The following is a 16573-nucleotide window of genomic DNA, read 5'->3' as shown; positions in this document are numbered from 1 at the left end:
TTTTAATGCATATGGTTCTTGTACAGACTTTCATGTTAATATAGATTCCTTTCACACAACCATTGCTTTTTCTACTTGATGATATTTGATCATAGTACTTTCTTAACTTACTGTTTTTTATTCATTTTTGTGTTTGCATCATGAAATATGTAAAGTTTATTTGCATTTACATGTATTCAGTGAAAACTTCAGTCTTCAACATTCAGTGCAGAAAAATAGAAAGTAAATAAATCAGAAGTTATGAAATGGTTTATTTAAAATTGAGACAATTTACATTGAAAGTTTTAAGTTGAAAACTGAAGCAAAGTACATTATTTCATAAATATGAGCCAATTAATCTTCTTTCATTAAATGGTATACTTCAAAAAGTAAAAATTTTACAGAATAAAAAAAAGAATCATAATAATATAAAACTATACTTACCAATAACGTCTGCCTGAATGACATCTGTATATTGCTGAAATCATTTTCAAATGCTCACTAGCATTTATTAGTAGTAGTGAAAACAAATTGCTGGACACCAATATAAAATTCCTTTCAGATTTATGAAGGATGGCATTTTTTTAGAAGATCGTATCCAATACAAAAAAAATTACATACCAAATACAACTTGATGAACATCAAAATTATAGTAGTGGTACTAACTGCTTTAACTAACCCATTACTGGCAGAGATTGTCCTTCAAGTAAATAGTTAAATTCAAATGAGGAAGGTCAATAAAACAAACAGGATTAAGTAGTAAAGCCATTTTAGGAACATGTGAAAAGTAGTTTGTTCATTCAAACATCCTGCCACACATTTTAACTGCAAATGATGACCCTAATGTATAACTTTTAGGCCTTGAACCAAGCCTTCAACAGTCTATATAATAGTAAAATAGATTTGAAAGCTCCATACTTTAAAACTTTTCTGATGGTGTTACCCACAGAGAGCTTCACTGGTTTAAAGATCCTAAATATTCCAGAGATAAATTTCATAATTACTTTTTGCCAGAAGTTGGTTAAAATTAAAACTTCAGTTTCATTTAAAAACTTTTTTCTTCTGTGCCTGGCTGTGACACTATTCTTTGTCAAGAAAGCTGATTGTGGCTTTCCCTCTCTTGCTGATGGAAGCAGCATGGACTACTTTTATTTTAAAAGCAGCAATGACAGTTTCCCTTTTGAACTATAGTGGCAATTGCTTGTTCCATGGTTATGGCTGCACAGAAATACTCATTCTCATAGGTCATTTACTACAGATCCACTTTGTACAACACTTCAGAGAAAACCACATGTGATCGATCAGGGCTCAGGGGATTGGGAAGGTCATCTGTAATCGGAAGGTTCGATCCCCATTCTCTCTGTCCTAGTCGTTGTGTCCTCAGGCAAGACACTTTACCCTACCACCTACTGGTGTTGGCCAGAGGGGCCGATGGCGCGATATGGCAGCCTCGCTTCTGTCAGTCTGCTCCAGGGCAGCTGTGGCTACAACCGTAGCTTGCCTCCACCAGTGTGTGAATGCGAGAGTGAATGAATAGTGGAATTATAAAGCGCTTTGGGTGCCTAGAAAAGCACTATATAAATGCAGTCCATTATTATCATTAATATTAACACTTCCACCATAATCAGTGCTGCCTGATCTATTCCACACTATTACAGAAAATGTTCAAAAACCCAGGACATGATAACAGAATCAGGATAGTAATACTGAGACTGAGTTTAGTATCCAGGCGTAGGGCAGACTAGTGAAGAGCTTGACCAGTAAATGGAGGACAGGGTAGATAGTTTAATGACAAACAATGAAATATTGTTTACGTTTGTTAACATGTTTAAAGAAAAAGATGCCTAGATGCAAGAACACAATCAAGGACCTTCACCAAACTTGCTGCAAGTTTGGGGACATTGATATCCAACAGCATGTAAGCTGTGAGGGCCCCTGATAATGAATGAGAACACAGAAAACAGTGAGACTTGCCTCTGGCTGAAACAGGGCTACACTGAGACAGGGCCTCAGCCAGTTCCCCCAATGGCATTGCTACAGGGAGAAGAAAAATCTGGGTTTTAGCACTACAGCCTCTAATTATCTGTATGTTACGCAGCTGTACAATGCTTTCTATCAGTGACATGTACAGAGCATCAGTAAAAGACTGCCTATAGATAAAAGACAATATTTACAAGCATTTTGCATTTCATATACAAGATATCAATGTTTACTGTTCGCCTTCAGAACAATAGAAGCACAGTCACAATGCAGTTTATACCAGGAGTACAAACCTGTTCTGACGTCTCAGCCCAGCAACATCCCACAAAAAAATCTAACATTTTATTACAATACAGTTTCACAGTCATACATATACTAATAAATACCTCCTTTATTTAGAGTTAAGGGAGTAATTGTTCATAAAAATATCAACACAAAGACAGAATTAGAGCATGAACAGGTAGTAGAAGCCCTCACCAAACAAAGTTGGGGACACAAGTCCAACAGCACTACGTGCTGTGAAGGCCTCACCGTTTAGCTTAGAACAGAAAGGTATTTACATCAAACTTGCCTTGATAAAGGGTGGGTACTGCCCATGTAACTCCAGCGCCTTCACAACACTACGAACCATATCTACTACACTTCTATACACCTAAACATGAAAAGGAAAAAAAGCCACAAAACAGAGATGGTTTCAATCAGAATCAAATCAAACAGGTCTTTGATAGATGCAATGTAATATTTCCCATGCCATGGGATGTTTACAGCTCCTGTCTTTGCTGTTTATTTAATGTCTCTTCCTCATAGCTCAGTAGCAGAACATCAGTATACTTTGGTAATATAATACCAATACTGGTTTCTCTACTAGCCGCTGAGGGCATTAGAAAAGGGTTGAGAGTCCAAACCTATTGAAGAGAGGGAGCAGACTTCAGTAGTGGCCTCCAGGAGACATGACAGGGGGTCTCGTGACAATGGTTGGCCGTGGAGGGCCTCCCTGGTACACTGGGGGAACAACAGGAGGGGCCTGAATATACGGAGGTAGTCGCCCAGGTATGTAGCCTGGCATCCCCTGCTGTGGCCCACCATACTGACCTGCAAGGACCAGGCTCATTGGTAAAAACATAATTTTTACTGCAGCCCTTTTAAGACTCTACAAACATTATCTATAGAGCACTTTCTAAAACAATTAAAGCTGAAATAGAGTTAAACATTTTCAAGACTACAAAAAAATGAAGCCAATTAAATTAAATTATTTGGTTTACAGTTGGCCTAAAACTACCAGTAGTGTATACCAGGTATGGGATGCCTCATGCTGTGCTGCTGAGGAGCCATCATGCCACCCACTGACGCTGCAGCACTGGTGGTCTGGCCTTGACGGGGAATACTGCACTGGTACTGGGACAACTGAGCCCGAAACTCTTCCTACGGCACAAAAAAAGCAAATAAAAGTGATTTGACACTTGACATGTGTAGCTCAGCTGGGAGGAAAAAAACAAGAAAAAGATTTGTTTTAAATAAACACATTGCATAACTACTTACTTTAACAAGAGTGTTCCAGCTAGAATACTTACCAGTGAGATATCCTCATCAGGGTGGATCAACTTACTGGTTGCACTGGAGGTGGTGAGCGTGGCAGGCTTACTGGTTACTGTGGAGGGAGGTTTGGAGACCGTACTGCTGCCAGCATTTGGGCTGGCCAAACCGGTGGAGGACTGAGTGTAGGCTGGGAAAGTGGGCTTTGCGAGGTCGGAGGTGGTGGAGGGGGGAGTGTGAGGGGACCCCGACACTGTCTGCTGACTCTGAGGGAAGAGACAGGAAAGCAGGTTAGAGACACTCAGCAGAAAGACCTTTGAATTTCACAGGGGGGTCAATTTTAGTCAAACTCCAAGATTACTCCAATGATATCGATTATTTGGTCCTTTTTAGCCTTGGCATTCATAACGTTCATGAGCAGGAATAAAATGCATTTGTCTGGAACAGCTATAGACAAAAAGTTTAATACTTTGATCTCTTCCTTGTATCCGTAATAGATGACAATCAAAAAGTGTTTCTTTCATGTGTTCTTTTTTAAAATGAGAATTTATGACCCTAGATTTTTTTTATACTCACTAAACTGTAAATTTACATTTTAAAATTTAAAACACCAAAACAAAACCTTACAGGACAAATTTTGTAAAGCAGCACAAATATCTAATTCATCTGACTAAACAAGCTTTTACCATATTAATGCCAAGCCTATAAGATGGATCTGTAACATTTTACTCCACCATTGTAACATGATAAGAAATCTTTCAAAGTTTGACTAAAATAAAACCAGTTTCTTTAGATCTGCAGAAAAACTAAAAAAAAAAAACGAATAAAGTGCTGAGCATGCTGTCATATTTTGCCCAACAACAGAAGCCCATATATTATACATATCCGCATAATTCTTCACTTTAACATTTGATTTTAAGGTGATGAAGCTATTTTTAATATTGAGTGAATGCAGATAAATTAAAAAGCAAATTAAAAAAATAGCTAAACATTTTAATTAAGAAAAAAAGAAGAAAAAACAGCTTTGCAAATGAAAGAGATTCAACCTGCCCGCCACAAGCAAACTATACACAGTTGTGTGCATGCCAGCTGTAAAGCAGCAGGTTGTCAGAGTAAAGAGGGCAGACAGCCTCATACTTGTGAAGTGCTAGGGAACAGAGCTTTAGGGGAAGCGGACTGAGTGTCTGCGCTTGGTGAGGCTTTACTTGTACTTGCAACTTGACCGGCCATCTGTAGCACAGGAAAAAAGTAAAGAAAAGTAAACAGAAAAGTCTTTCAATTAAAAGAATTCCTGGGTAAAGTCTCCTTTTTTAATCAACCCGTGCAAGCTTAGACATCTCTTACTGAAGAAAACTGTAATGTCCTGTCAGAATGCTGAGAGGAGGTGAAAACTGTGCAGCGATAAAAAGGCGTCAAGGGTTTTACCTGCCCAGCACTCGGGAAAAGAGGTTTTGTGACATCAGGTTGCACCGACGGGCCAGCAGGAACTGCAGGTCTGGGCAGCACGCCTGCAGCAGGCGGGAGCTGTGGCATGTGAGTGATGGCTGGACGGGTACCCATTGGAGGAGGAATGCCTGATACCAGCAGAAAAAATTAATTCCATGTGTGCAAACACCTCACTGCAGTAGTGTTACGTAGTATTTAAAAATATTAAAAAGAAATAAATGAAACTGAGTTAGAGAGATCTAAGTGGATCCTGAGGGTGTATGCTAACAGGGCATTACCTGGTGGTACACCGGGCATCATCGGAGGCATCATCCCACCCATTGGGATCATCCTAAATACATAAGAAAACATGATGTTTACAATATACAATATATATAATATATAGGGTTTGACTGATAGAAAGATTTGATTAAGAATGACAAAGATTTACCCTGGAGGCATTCCTGGCATTACAGGGGGCGTCGCTGGAATCATGGGTGGCACACCTGGCATCATCGGGGGAATTCCTGAAGCAAGTAAAAAAATTGTACTTATATCAAAACACACGTTCCTGCAACTTCATTATGTGCACCAGGGGAATAAGTCCCAGTGGCCAGAATTGTGGCCAAAGACTCTAGGTCCTGTCTATTGGTTAGCTTTAGAAAATGTGAAGGAGATTTTAAAAAGTCAAAAAAAATTTCACTGTCTAGAAATTTCAGTTTTTTACAGCGTGCTCACAGTAAAAAAATAAATAAATAAAAAGGGGGAAAAAAGAGGGAGAATAAACAAACACATATTCTGTCACATTTAGTTATTACAGTTTAAGTCCAAAGTGTCTGCTGAAAGATTCCTTAATTCACTACAGGAACGTCACTTTATCATGCAAAAATAAATGAGACATGCTGTTAAAATTTCAATGCTTTTTCAAATGTTAATAATCTGATGGATTCTGTTTGCAGTTTAACTTCTTTATACTGACAGAAAGGGGAGTTTCACTGATCTACCCCACTTATGATCAAAGTGTGCCGAATGTGGCCTATAATGCAAGTTGAGTTTTCATTGATAAATACAATATATTACGCCCCATTGTGGATCAAATAGTTACTTCAGATGAGACACAGGAGGTCATTCAAATTCATGTAAGAGAGTACCGGTTTAGCTCACAATAGTTACGACTCTGACCCGAGGAATCCCTTTGTCAGTACCCTCGAAGGGATGTGTGTCTATGTAACGTACACCATGTGGTTTACACGTTTTGGCTACAAGCTATGTGTTGCACACATAATGCAATTAGCATCTTTGATGTTTGATACTTTATGTAAACTTACAAAACAACAGGAATGAGGCTCAGTATTTGGGAACCAGCAATTAGATAATTTTGCACCAAGGCGAAAAAACAAAACAAAAAAAAAGCATAAATACTATGTTGAACAGCCACATGGGGTCACCATTGAGTCATTCAAACACCAGAGGCCTTTCTCATTTCTCTAATTCGTGCCTTATACACTGTGACGGATGTTTCAAGGATGTTTCAGTTCCTAAAATGCTTTCAGAAGAAAGCGGAGACGAGGCTTCCCAGAAGCTTAAACCTATAAAAAGAGGCGAAGCACACAGCTGGAATACACAAACCACAGTGCAAGGAAGACTCTTTTTTTTTTTAGCATGACCACACTTTCTTCCTTTCACTATTTTTGTGACAAAAACAGGTCTATCTTGTGGCACAGCAACTAAAGTAACATTTATGAACACTGTTATAGCTAAAATAATAAAATACATCTCTGTCAAATGCTACACATAAATTACGCTGAGGCTCCTTCCTTGCATCTCAAACTAAGACATGAAAAAGAAAGTAGGACTCCATTACAGTGTTACAACAGTCTTGAACATTGCAGATCAAGTTAAGTATCTGTTCCCCACCTGAGTAGCTGCCTGGTGGTAATGCTGGGGTCCCAGATCCAACAGGAAGCATACCAGGCTGGGTCATAGGCGGGACATAGCCAGCTTGTGGCTGACGTGCAGCAGGCTGCTGAAAGGAGGGACCGGGCTCATCATCGTCATCATATTCATCAGAGTCATCCTGGTTCTGCTTCTTCTTCTGAGTCTCTGAAAATCAGGATGAGCAGAGTCAGACATGTAGCTTAAAGAGATGGATCCTGAGATTATCGTGGTGTTAATACCTTGGTTCTTCTGCTCTAACATCCTTCTCCTCTCCTCCATGTCTTTCTCTGGAATACCCTCCATGCCGTATATCTCCAGTTCAATATCTATTCTTCCAGGTATTGCATTAGGAACTCCATCAATGGTCTCTTTATGTACCTACACATGTGAAGTGGTACAGCGTGGTAACTTCACTGCACGAAGACACGATTTAGCTTCACTTCACTTGCATTATTATCGTTTCCTCACCTGCATACAGTGGATGGCGAGCCCGGGGCCGGTGTACAGCTTCTTATGACAGATGTGGCACTTGAAGTGTTTGGCTTTCTGATGCTGGATGAGAATCTTTTCATCATCGAAATCTCTGTTACAGTACCTGAGATAACGGCTGAGGAAACTTTGGATGATAAACTCGCTGCACTTCCAGGTGAAAATATCGCTTAGTTACTACAGATATTTTTAATATGTATTTTATTTAGTATCGCTAAAAATAAGCTGAACAGCCACATGCCAAGTAAACAAATAACTGTCATGTTAGCTAAGTGTTGCTTAAGAGCTGCTAATTCACACAACCGTTAGCTGGCAAGACATAGAAACGGGTGCCGACTGGCGTAATATAACAGTATAATGTAAGGTGTGCTAAAGGATACCAACACCAAGGCTTCATCTGCTTTTTCTTCTTCCTGCCCATGATTTTAGCGTTGTCAGTTCACTGCCTGCTAAAAATAAAAACACCTCACAGCGATGGCGTCAGCTCTCCAACATCCCATAACACACTGCGGCCACCTCTGTGATTTAAACAGACACTCACCTTAAAACCTGTTAGGACAAAATAACTATTATTAAAGATTATTAAAGTATTTGACGATACCTGGTTACCTTAAACATATCTGTAGGTTCATATACATGTGATATTTATTTATTTATTTATTTATTTATTTATTTATTTATTTATTTATATCTGTTATTTAAATTATCAGCAGCCTTCTTATGGAATCGTAAACTCTAGAGATAGCTGTGTAGACCAACAGTTTCTGAAATACTCAGACCAACATGTTCAAAGTCACTCCAATCACATTTTTTCCTCATTCTGATGCTCGGTTTGAACTTCAGCAGGTCGACCTGACCACATCCACATGTGCTGCCACGTGATAGGCTGGTTAGATATTTGTATTAAGCCGGTGAACAGGTGTACTAATTAATAAGAATACACTATAAACATGTGCAGGTATTATGCATAATATATTTACAAATTAGTTTAAGGATACAATATTAATTCCTAATTATCAGTTTCTAGATGTCAAATTATTAATTATTAGCCTGTTATTATTAATTTACGACACAGATTTTAAAAAATGAAGTAAATTCAAAACTACAAGATTGAGCTATATGAATCACAGTATGCAAAATAAGCCGATCATAACAGAAACACAAACAAGATATATTAAAAAAAAGACGCCAGAGTTACATTGGCATTAAATAAAGATATTAAAAAACGTTGCAAGATTTAATGGGTTTTAAGCTCTTTCGTTATAGGATGTTACCCTCGCTTTTATTTACCTGGTCGGACCCAGGAACTTCCAGCAAACCACTTTGAAGTCGGACGTATTTGGAAACGTACAAAGAGGACATGCGCAGTAGGACCATAAACGAAGCCGTTGTTTGTTGGCTTTCAGTTAATATCAGTCAGGGCTTGCAACGTTTACAGTCCTTTTTTTCATATTAAAGCAGCTCAGCTAAACAATAAAATTTGTGCTTGTCATCTTCCACTGTAGCCGCTGCTAGCTTTCTCCGTGCAGCATGTTTGCCTCCCAAACCTCGTCCTTCCAAGATTCAATCGACGTGGAGGAGAGAGATGACTTTGACAGCGAAGAAATAGCTGGATACAGCCAGAAGATTCAGCTGAACTGCTACTACACCATCTATCTTTATCAAGGCACAAGGTAACCGTGGCTATTTATCTGCTAGGTTTCTTCTTTGCAGAGCTTTGCTGCAACCATATGATACCTATGGTTCTGCTTCTTGCATCGATAACTCGAATTTAGGAGCATGTTTAAAATCTTAGGATTATTACTGTGGATAACCCTTATCCTCCTTTTATTTCTGAACACAGCCAGGAAAGATATCTCTGTGTAGTTTATGGTTTTATTTAGCTGTATTTGTCCCTTCTCATGCTATTATGCGGGTAAAGCCCACTTTATACATTAAACTCTAACCAGGTGATGAGTAAACTGTCGATTGTCTTAGATCTGAGGCTTCTGGGGAAAATGTGGCATGGAACCAGAGACGAGCAGACTCCACAACCAGTCAGGAAGACTTTAGGTAACGAAGGAGCCAGCGCCTACCTCCCACTTGCTTTGCCTGGTTTCTCTCTGGCTTTCTTTGTTGTGCATCAGTGTTTCCACGAGCTGCCACCGGCAATCCGATTAACATGGATTCAGTGCTGTTTTCATTCATGGTTTTTGTTCCAACTGGTCATCACTCTGCTTCTGAGTTACGTGGCCTTAAGGTGCCTCCTGATCTAAACAGTGGCTCCACTTTTATGTATCAACTACTGTTGGTAAAAAAAAAAACTAATAAAAATAACTTTGAATGTCTTTGTAGAGTGTGGAAAAGTTTAACAACTATGTGACTCAGTTGTGTGTTGTGTGCTGCATATTGTCATCAGCTTTCTCCATCTCCTCTCCATTGACTTCAGTGGCTTCCACAAACTTCTCATCCCTGCACTGGCTGTTTTTATCCACACTGACTCTCTGCTTTGCCCACAGCCTCACACTAATTGACAGCAGCCTGCCATCAGAGGCAGAGCCAGAGCTGCGGACCTACATTTCAAGGAGGCTGAGCAAAGGAGCCCTGCTTGGAGGCATGGGCAACATTGCCACTGTGGAACTCAGGTAATAATTTTACATACAGCAGTGGTAAGCTTACACACACTCAATATGCTTTCTTTGAACTGTTCTTCTTCCGGTGTGGAATGATTGTACAGCTACATCTTTAAGAACTTTAAAAATAAAACAAGAACTGGGTGCACAAGCTTCAATTTATTTAAGATTTTCTCTAATCCACACAGAGTCCACAAGCTTCTGGCTTAACTTCAGCTGGATATTTGAGCACATGTTTTGAACCTCATCTCGTTTGTTAGACTTGTGCAGGTCATGATGTGGAAGCATATTATGTATTTATATCAAAGTGAATATAGCCCGTTTCATTTAACCATACTAATGAAAAGCTAAAGTTTAACTGGAAATATGTCTCAGCAGTGGAAATGTATACGTTTATTAACACAACCATTCTGAATTTTTACTCGACAGTATTCCAGAGCAGGCCGTCGGCTGCTACTGCTGCCTCCTGGAGCAGGAACGGTCTCCCGAACAGCCGGATTCCGATGGAAATGGATATGTCATCTGCTTTATGGGAGGGTCTGAAAAAGGACTGAATTTATATCCTTTTGTATAAAATAAGCCAAAGTTCTAAGTAAATTGCTTTCCAGGACTATTATACGTGATCCTCCTTGCTGCTACGGAATGTGTTTCACTGCATTGTTGTGGTGCGTCCGTGTTACAGTTCAAATTCCTTGACTGCATACACATTCAGATTAGAGCTCGATAAGTACGTCCAAGGCCTGCACAGCAGCCTGCAAACCCCAGAGGTATGACAGTGCAATAACAGTGTAACTGTGTACCAATAATATGTTATAGTATTATCCGTGCAAGACTGACGTGTCCCACTTTGTTTGTGTTTAGCTGCAGAACCTTGAGACGGAGGTGCGCCCCTATCTGAGTCAGTGGTACGAGGAGTCTGTGATGCACATTCATCGAGTGGTGCAGCTGGTCCAGAGCAACATCAGCTTCCTGCTCCACGCTGTGAGTCATTTCTCACCACTACACTGTTTACTTATTGAAGTATGTCCAGTAAAGATAAGTGCTCACAAAGCAAACACTCATCTGATACAAGAGAATAAATAATTAAGATAAGAATGGAGGACTCAAGAATAACACCGTGAGTTGCTCTAGAGAGGAATTTTGTTTAATAGGTACAATACTCCATGAGACAAGTGTTGGAATAATATCAGAAGCTTGTGACATAACCCTGGTGAGGAAGACATTACATAACAGTTACCAAAAAGTGTTTCTAGAAACAAACCTCGGTCACAGGTGGTTTGGTTTGCTCTCATTTCAAGAATATTACATCATTTCTATCATCAAATCACCCCTCACTTGATCCTCAAGACAATTAATAGATTTATATAAAATGTGTGGGGCGCTAAAAAAACAAATTGAATTAAGCACAGGTTTCCATAACTACAGTGAGACTTGCCAGGGTTTCCACACATTCACTGTCTGTGATCAGTCTTTATCCTTTTTACACGTCTGAAAAGTATTGGAACTACATATACTCACTGACCACTTTATTCAGTACACCTCAGTAGTAGCAGGTTGGACCCCCTTTGCCCTTCATAGAAGAATAAATTCTTTATTGCTTAGATTCAACGAGGTGCTTGAAACCTCAGTTCATTTTGACATAATTACACCAAGGAGGAAGATGAGTGTTACTTTGGTTCTGGGTGAACTGGTTTTGAAATCATGGTTTAGCTGTCTGTTTCCAGCTTAATTCATTTCAACCTCTAAAACCTTGTGTGCACAGGCTCTGAGTCACACACATGTCGAGGTCATCAATTCAGACGAGAGGACGAAGGCTGACGTTTCCAGGTGAGTGAGGTGACGAAGTCCATGCTGATCCTCATGTATCAGGTCTGTCTTTCTTCCTGTTGTTCATGTTCAGCAGTTCAGTGTGAAGAAAAAAAAACATCCACTTTATGCTCTCAGGTTCATCAAAGCAGCCAGTTTGCAGGGACTTTCCCAGCAAGACACCACGACCGCTTCTCTGTGCAAGGCCATCTCAGAGGACGCACAGTCTGCCCTGATTATAGACTGCTCCACCAGCCCACCCACACTCACAAAAACTGGTAACTCACACACTGTGACATGTATGTAGTCTGTCTTTGTAATGTCTGAGAAACTAATAAAAATGTTTTGTCCCCTCAGTCAGTAACCGTTTCTGTGATGACTGGATTCAAGCATTTCTGAACGCTGCAGAGCGTTGCAATCCGTTCCTGCTCAGACAGATTCTGGAGAACTTTAAACTTAAGGTGGGAAAACACACACACACAGACTGTAGTTGTTTTTTTTTTTACTTGTTGCCTTTTTTTTTTCCATCCTCGCCTCTTCCCTTTTTGTAAAACCCACTACTTTGTCTCTCCCCCTGCAGGCCATCCAGGACATGAACAGCTTGAAGCGCTTTGTGCGGCAGGCAGAGATGAGTCACTACGCGCTATTTCGCTGCTGCCAGTTCCTGCAGGGCTGCGGAAACGGGGACGTGCTCCTGCAGAACGCCCGGGCCGAGCACAGCGACCTGCCCGAAGCCTGCAGCATCATCACGGTCCTGGAGGAGTTCCTCAGGGAACAATCCCAGGCCCAAGCGTGATCCCCGACCGACGTGCACTACCAGCAAACCTCACACTACAATCTAAAATATCAGATATCCTGAGAGAATCGCAGCTGTCGAGGCTGCTGCGTAATAAAATGTGTAAGTTATAAAACTGTTTTGGAGACTGGTGGTCAGACTTGGAATATACTGTACTGTAAAGCAGTAACAGATTTAGTAGCATCACTGTATTAACAATGACAACTATTAACGCCAGCTGTAATTCACAAATTATAACTTTCTAAGGACATTACCTCAGTGAAGATAAGTACAAATTGAAGAAAAACAGATTGTTTAAACTGCAGTTGTTGAGTGGGTAGTGCAGCTTGTGTTGTGTATCACGATACTATGAACCAAATATTATTTCTGGTATTTTTGCTAACTGACAAAGATGACAACAGGGCGTAGCGTGTGGCTTATTTAATTCTATTCTTATCAGTTCATTAATATTTAGAATTTATTTTGATTGTGAGGGGAAAAAATTACTGCGACTGCACAAATCACTTTTTACGCATTGCTTGTTACATACGTGCGCCTTGTTTTTGCTTGTATTTCAACACAATATATGCACTACTAAATTATTTTAATGAGTAAGGATACTGTGTGTGTACCAACTGTATGTTTAGTCTTACTCTGGTAACGGAAAGAAAATTGTCGTATTTGTAATGTGTGAATATTTTTGTTTACATTCAGTATCACAGCCTTCATCAGCTCACAGGCACCACGTGATCGCTCGCTACATCACTAAACTGAGTGCGTGGCGTTTAAAGAGTTTCCCACAAAATAAATGAAATAAGAGATTAAAAATACAGATTTGACAACAAGCTCATAGTAGACTTTTACTTTCTTTCCTTCTTTTAAAGTGTTTTAGCATTAAGCTCAGATCATTCCCATTAAATCAAGTCCAAAGTGTGTAATACAGCAATATCAGTAAAGTATAATGGTGTATACTTTTAAACTGTGAACCAAGTTTGACATGTAAAATGAATTGTTTTTACTTTTGTGAAACATAGTGTGACTGACCCTGCAGTTCTTTGTGTGTACACATTTCTGTACAGCATGTTTTCTCTACCTATAAATATGTGTTTGTGGTTCTCTGGTCTTGTATAGAAGGAGTAAATAAATACCACAGTTGAACCTCTGCTGCGGTCGTATCTGTTGCCTAGTTTTAGACGAAACATTGAACAAAGATGAGGGATATTATTTACATTTGTATAAATAGTACTAGTATCCAATACTGCTACTTCTAGTAAAACAAATAAAATACAGAAATGAACAGTTCCCAAGGTTGACAGCGTGTGGAGCTGCTTGTGCTGATGTTCTGAAACCACAGCTCAAATCATCCACTTAGTTCCTTCCTTTGGCTGCAACCGATACAATGAAACTGTGTGCAAGTGCATTTCACAGAACTGATGCAGTTTTTACTGCCTGTCTGCCTTTACATACCAGCATCAAAACAAACTATTGCAGCACACGTTAAAAGTTCTCATTGTGTAGAGTCGGTTGGGGGAAAAAAATAAACCAGAGTAGAAGACGCGATTAGTTTCATTTAAAACTGAAACACAAAGATAAAGAGATGAAGCAGCGACGGTCTTCCAATCCAAAGCTGGTGAGTTTGCCGGCCTCCACCGATGCTCTGAAACTACACCTCATATATTCCAGTAGGTTCCTTCCTCTGGCTGATCGTCTGCAGATGCAAACAAACACTGTCAAATGAGTTTATGAAGAACTGGGTTATTTAATTGTTTAACCGGGTAAAGTCATAGAAGTTACCTATGGTGTGATCAGACATGGTTCTCAGGAGTGAGCTTGGCACGTCATAGACACTCTCTGCGAGGGTGTGAAATGGATAAAACATCAGCAAACAACAACAAATATTCAGACTTTTCACTTCTTTCCTCTACAAGCAAACCACAGTCTCACCATGACACTCAGCAGTCTGTCTGTAGGACGCAGGGACATCGTAAACGTCCTCTTCTGCCTCTGCTGAGCGGTTCGCCTTACACAACCCTGAAGATGTGACACACATTAGAGCCCCCTCTTGGACATCTGCATGCTCTTATTGTGAAAGCTTAACTATTTCAAGAAAGTTTTTGGTCATACTGTTTCTAATAGGCAAAACATCATAGTGTCCTTCTTGTCCGGCTTCTGCACTGCTCATCTGGCTGGACCACTGGGGATCGCTGGGACAGTCATCTGAGAACAGCAGCATTTAGTACCAGAAATAACAATTCAAGCTGTGATGGTGCAGAGAGACAGTCATGATCATTTTTACCGTTGCGATTCTGGTAGGCTTTCCCTGTGTTCTGATAAATGTCTTCCTCGCTGTCCTGCTCTATGGGCTGCCAGGTGTTTTGGGGCTGAGAGGTCTCCTTGGGTTGCCAGGTGTCTTTGGGCTGCCAGGTGTCTTTGGTGCGGGGGCAGATTTTATGGGGTTGTGCGTAGATGTAGTCGGAGGGAGGGGGCGCAGAGAGGGGCCGAATTGGAAGCTCCTCCATGACACTTTCGCGGTGTGAGCAGATGGGTGCCATGCTATGTAGTCTTTCTCGCTGCTCACACACATCAAGTCTGAGGAGCAGAAAAAGTGAAAGGTCAAAAAAAACAAAAGAAAGAAAATTTGCCGGGATATGATTGTAAATTCAGATCTTACTGTGCGTCCTCAGAGACGGAGGTCGTGGAGGCAGAGAGATGCATGGCCTGCCAGAGGTATCCCACCCACTCCTTCCTGAGGTCCTCCGTCTCTGCTGCCTGCACCACACACACACACGTGTCCAGTGGTTGAAGAGGGAAAAGGATTGAACTTACAATTGACAACATGCATATCAAAATTAGAAATATGACATTTCTAAAACGCAGTAATGACTCACCAACACTTTTTTCTTCCCATTTGTCATGGTTATTTCAAAAATAAAGCGCTTCCTGTCAGCTTTCTGGACCTCTCGCACTGACTGCACCTGACCCAGAGGACAGATGACACATTTAGGTAATCCAAACTCACGTACAGGCGCAACAGCTGCGGAAGTACCCCAGAAATCACAAACAGACTGGAAAATATGTGCTAGTGCATTTCAGAGAAGTGGTGCTCATTTAAAGAGAAAGGCTGCTCACAGCCTTAAATACAGCACTTTCCTTATTAAGAGAAGAGGTTAAAGCAGTCATGTGTGAGACTGGCTTATATAGTTGTAGAGTAAAATGAAAGAATACATTTTATTTCACATTATTGTGAGACAACTTGTGAGTGAAGCCATCAAATGAATGTAGTTCATCAGAGGCATCAATTAGTGAGGCACCACTGCTAGTGCTAACAAATAAAAAACACTCAATAAAAATGCTTACTGTGGTTAATTTGGGCACTTACTGCCACATGTGCAAAATCAGCTTCCTGTATATAAACTGTAATATTCAGGGATATGAAGGACTTACTGTGTATATGTAGTAAAATCCTCTCAAGCTCGACTGCAAAGAGAAAAACGTCCAGTGTGAACATACAAAGCAGTGAGATCTTTACAAGAGGCATTTTCTATTTCTACCTGTAATGAAACCATAATTAAATGGGAATTACTAATTAAATAAAACAAAAACACTTACAGCACTTCCATTCTTCTTAGTGTAGAAGAACAAGGTTGTGTTTTGAAGCCTGAACCAGTATGTGACCCATCTCATTTTCTACAACCACAGCAGAGAGTGACCAAAGTCACTTTCTAACAACAACCGTAACGTTCACAGTAACTCAAGGGCAAAAGGAGCTTTATAACTTACCACCGTGTCTTTTCTTTTTTGTAGAAAGCTCTCAAAAAGCAGCTCGGTCCCATCCACAGACATGTTAACCTTCAGATTACAATTTCACACTGTGGCTGCCAGTTCTTGCTACCTGTGTGCGTGTGGTGAGACTTCCTCATCGCTCGAACTGAGAGCAGTATCGCTTGCAGCCACATCACCTTCTCACTTCTGCATTCTGCACAGAAGTCCTGTTTGAGTTCACGTCACAAAGCTAGTACAGCAATGACCATTTCTA

At 40.3% G+C, this 16573-nt stretch overlaps 3 protein-coding genes across 8 annotated transcripts; 1 reads left to right on the top strand and 2 right to left on the bottom strand.

Moving 5' to 3' along the window:
- Positions 1-1744: 1744 nt before the first annotated feature.
- On the bottom strand, positions 1745-7875 carry LOC146576019 (BUB3-interacting and GLEBS motif-containing protein ZNF207-like). Of its 5 annotated transcripts, XR_014892206.1 has the most exons (13): positions 7725-7875; positions 7324-7450; positions 7095-7233; positions 6835-7020; positions 5369-5444; positions 5217-5269; positions 4918-5066; positions 4630-4722; positions 3531-3758; positions 3252-3381; positions 2865-3051; positions 2531-2611; positions 1745-2013 (listed from the first exon to the last, which is right to left on the bottom strand). XR_014892206.1 is itself a non-coding variant. In XM_085270995.1 (12 exons), exons 1-11 carry the CDS (start codon positions 7763-7765, stop codon positions 2888-2890), a joined length of 1386 nt encoding a protein of 461 aa, XP_085127121.1. In that variant the 5' UTR covers positions 7766-7875; the 3' UTR covers positions 1745-2611; positions 2865-2887. The 5 variants fall into 5 exon arrangements, 3 of the variants coding, with proteins under 3 accessions (XP_085127121.1, XP_085127120.1, XP_085127122.1); XR_014892205.1 differs by having other exon boundaries at positions 2531-3051; XM_085270995.1 differs by having other exon boundaries at positions 1745-2611.
- lg4h17orf75 (linkage group 4 C17orf75 homolog) lies at positions 7389-13695 on the top strand. Of its 2 annotated transcripts, XM_085270997.1 has the most exons (11): positions 7389-7501; positions 8850-9017; positions 9322-9396; positions 9843-9968; positions 10386-10516; positions 10665-10723; positions 10818-10937; positions 11719-11783; positions 11901-12040; positions 12120-12223; positions 12343-13695. In XM_085270997.1, exons 2-11 carry the CDS (start codon positions 8875-8877, stop codon positions 12556-12558), a joined length of 1179 nt encoding a protein of 392 aa, XP_085127123.1. In that variant the 5' UTR covers positions 7389-7501; positions 8850-8874; the 3' UTR covers positions 12559-13695. The 2 variants fall into 2 exon arrangements, with proteins under 2 accessions (XP_085127123.1, XP_085127124.1); XM_085270998.1 differs by lacking the exons at positions 7389-7501; positions 9322-9396 and having other exon boundaries at positions 8683-9017.
- LOC146576017 (uncharacterized) lies at positions 13691-16489 on the bottom strand. Its single transcript, XM_085271000.1, has 10 exons — positions 16318-16489; positions 16147-16224; positions 15982-16014; positions 15426-15512; positions 15209-15306; positions 14834-15126; positions 14662-14754; positions 14482-14568; positions 14332-14388; positions 13691-14245 (listed from the first exon to the last, which is right to left on the bottom strand). Exons 1-10 carry the CDS (start codon positions 16378-16380, stop codon positions 14208-14210), a joined length of 927 nt encoding a protein of 308 aa, XP_085127126.1. The 5' UTR covers positions 16381-16489; the 3' UTR covers positions 13691-14207.
- Between the last annotated feature and the right edge of the window lie 84 nt (positions 16490-16573).

Source organism: Mchenga conophoros, linkage group LG4 (genome assembly GCF_057382185.1).
Source record: "Mchenga conophoros isolate Kocher_MC1m ecotype Shallow Benthic linkage group LG4, M_conophoros_male_GT1.1, whole genome shotgun sequence".
NCBI lineage: Eukaryota > Metazoa > Chordata > Actinopteri > Cichliformes > Cichlidae > Mchenga > Mchenga conophoros.
Note: the sequence above shows the minus strand (reverse complement) of the source record. Positions and strands in the feature narration are given on the sequence as shown.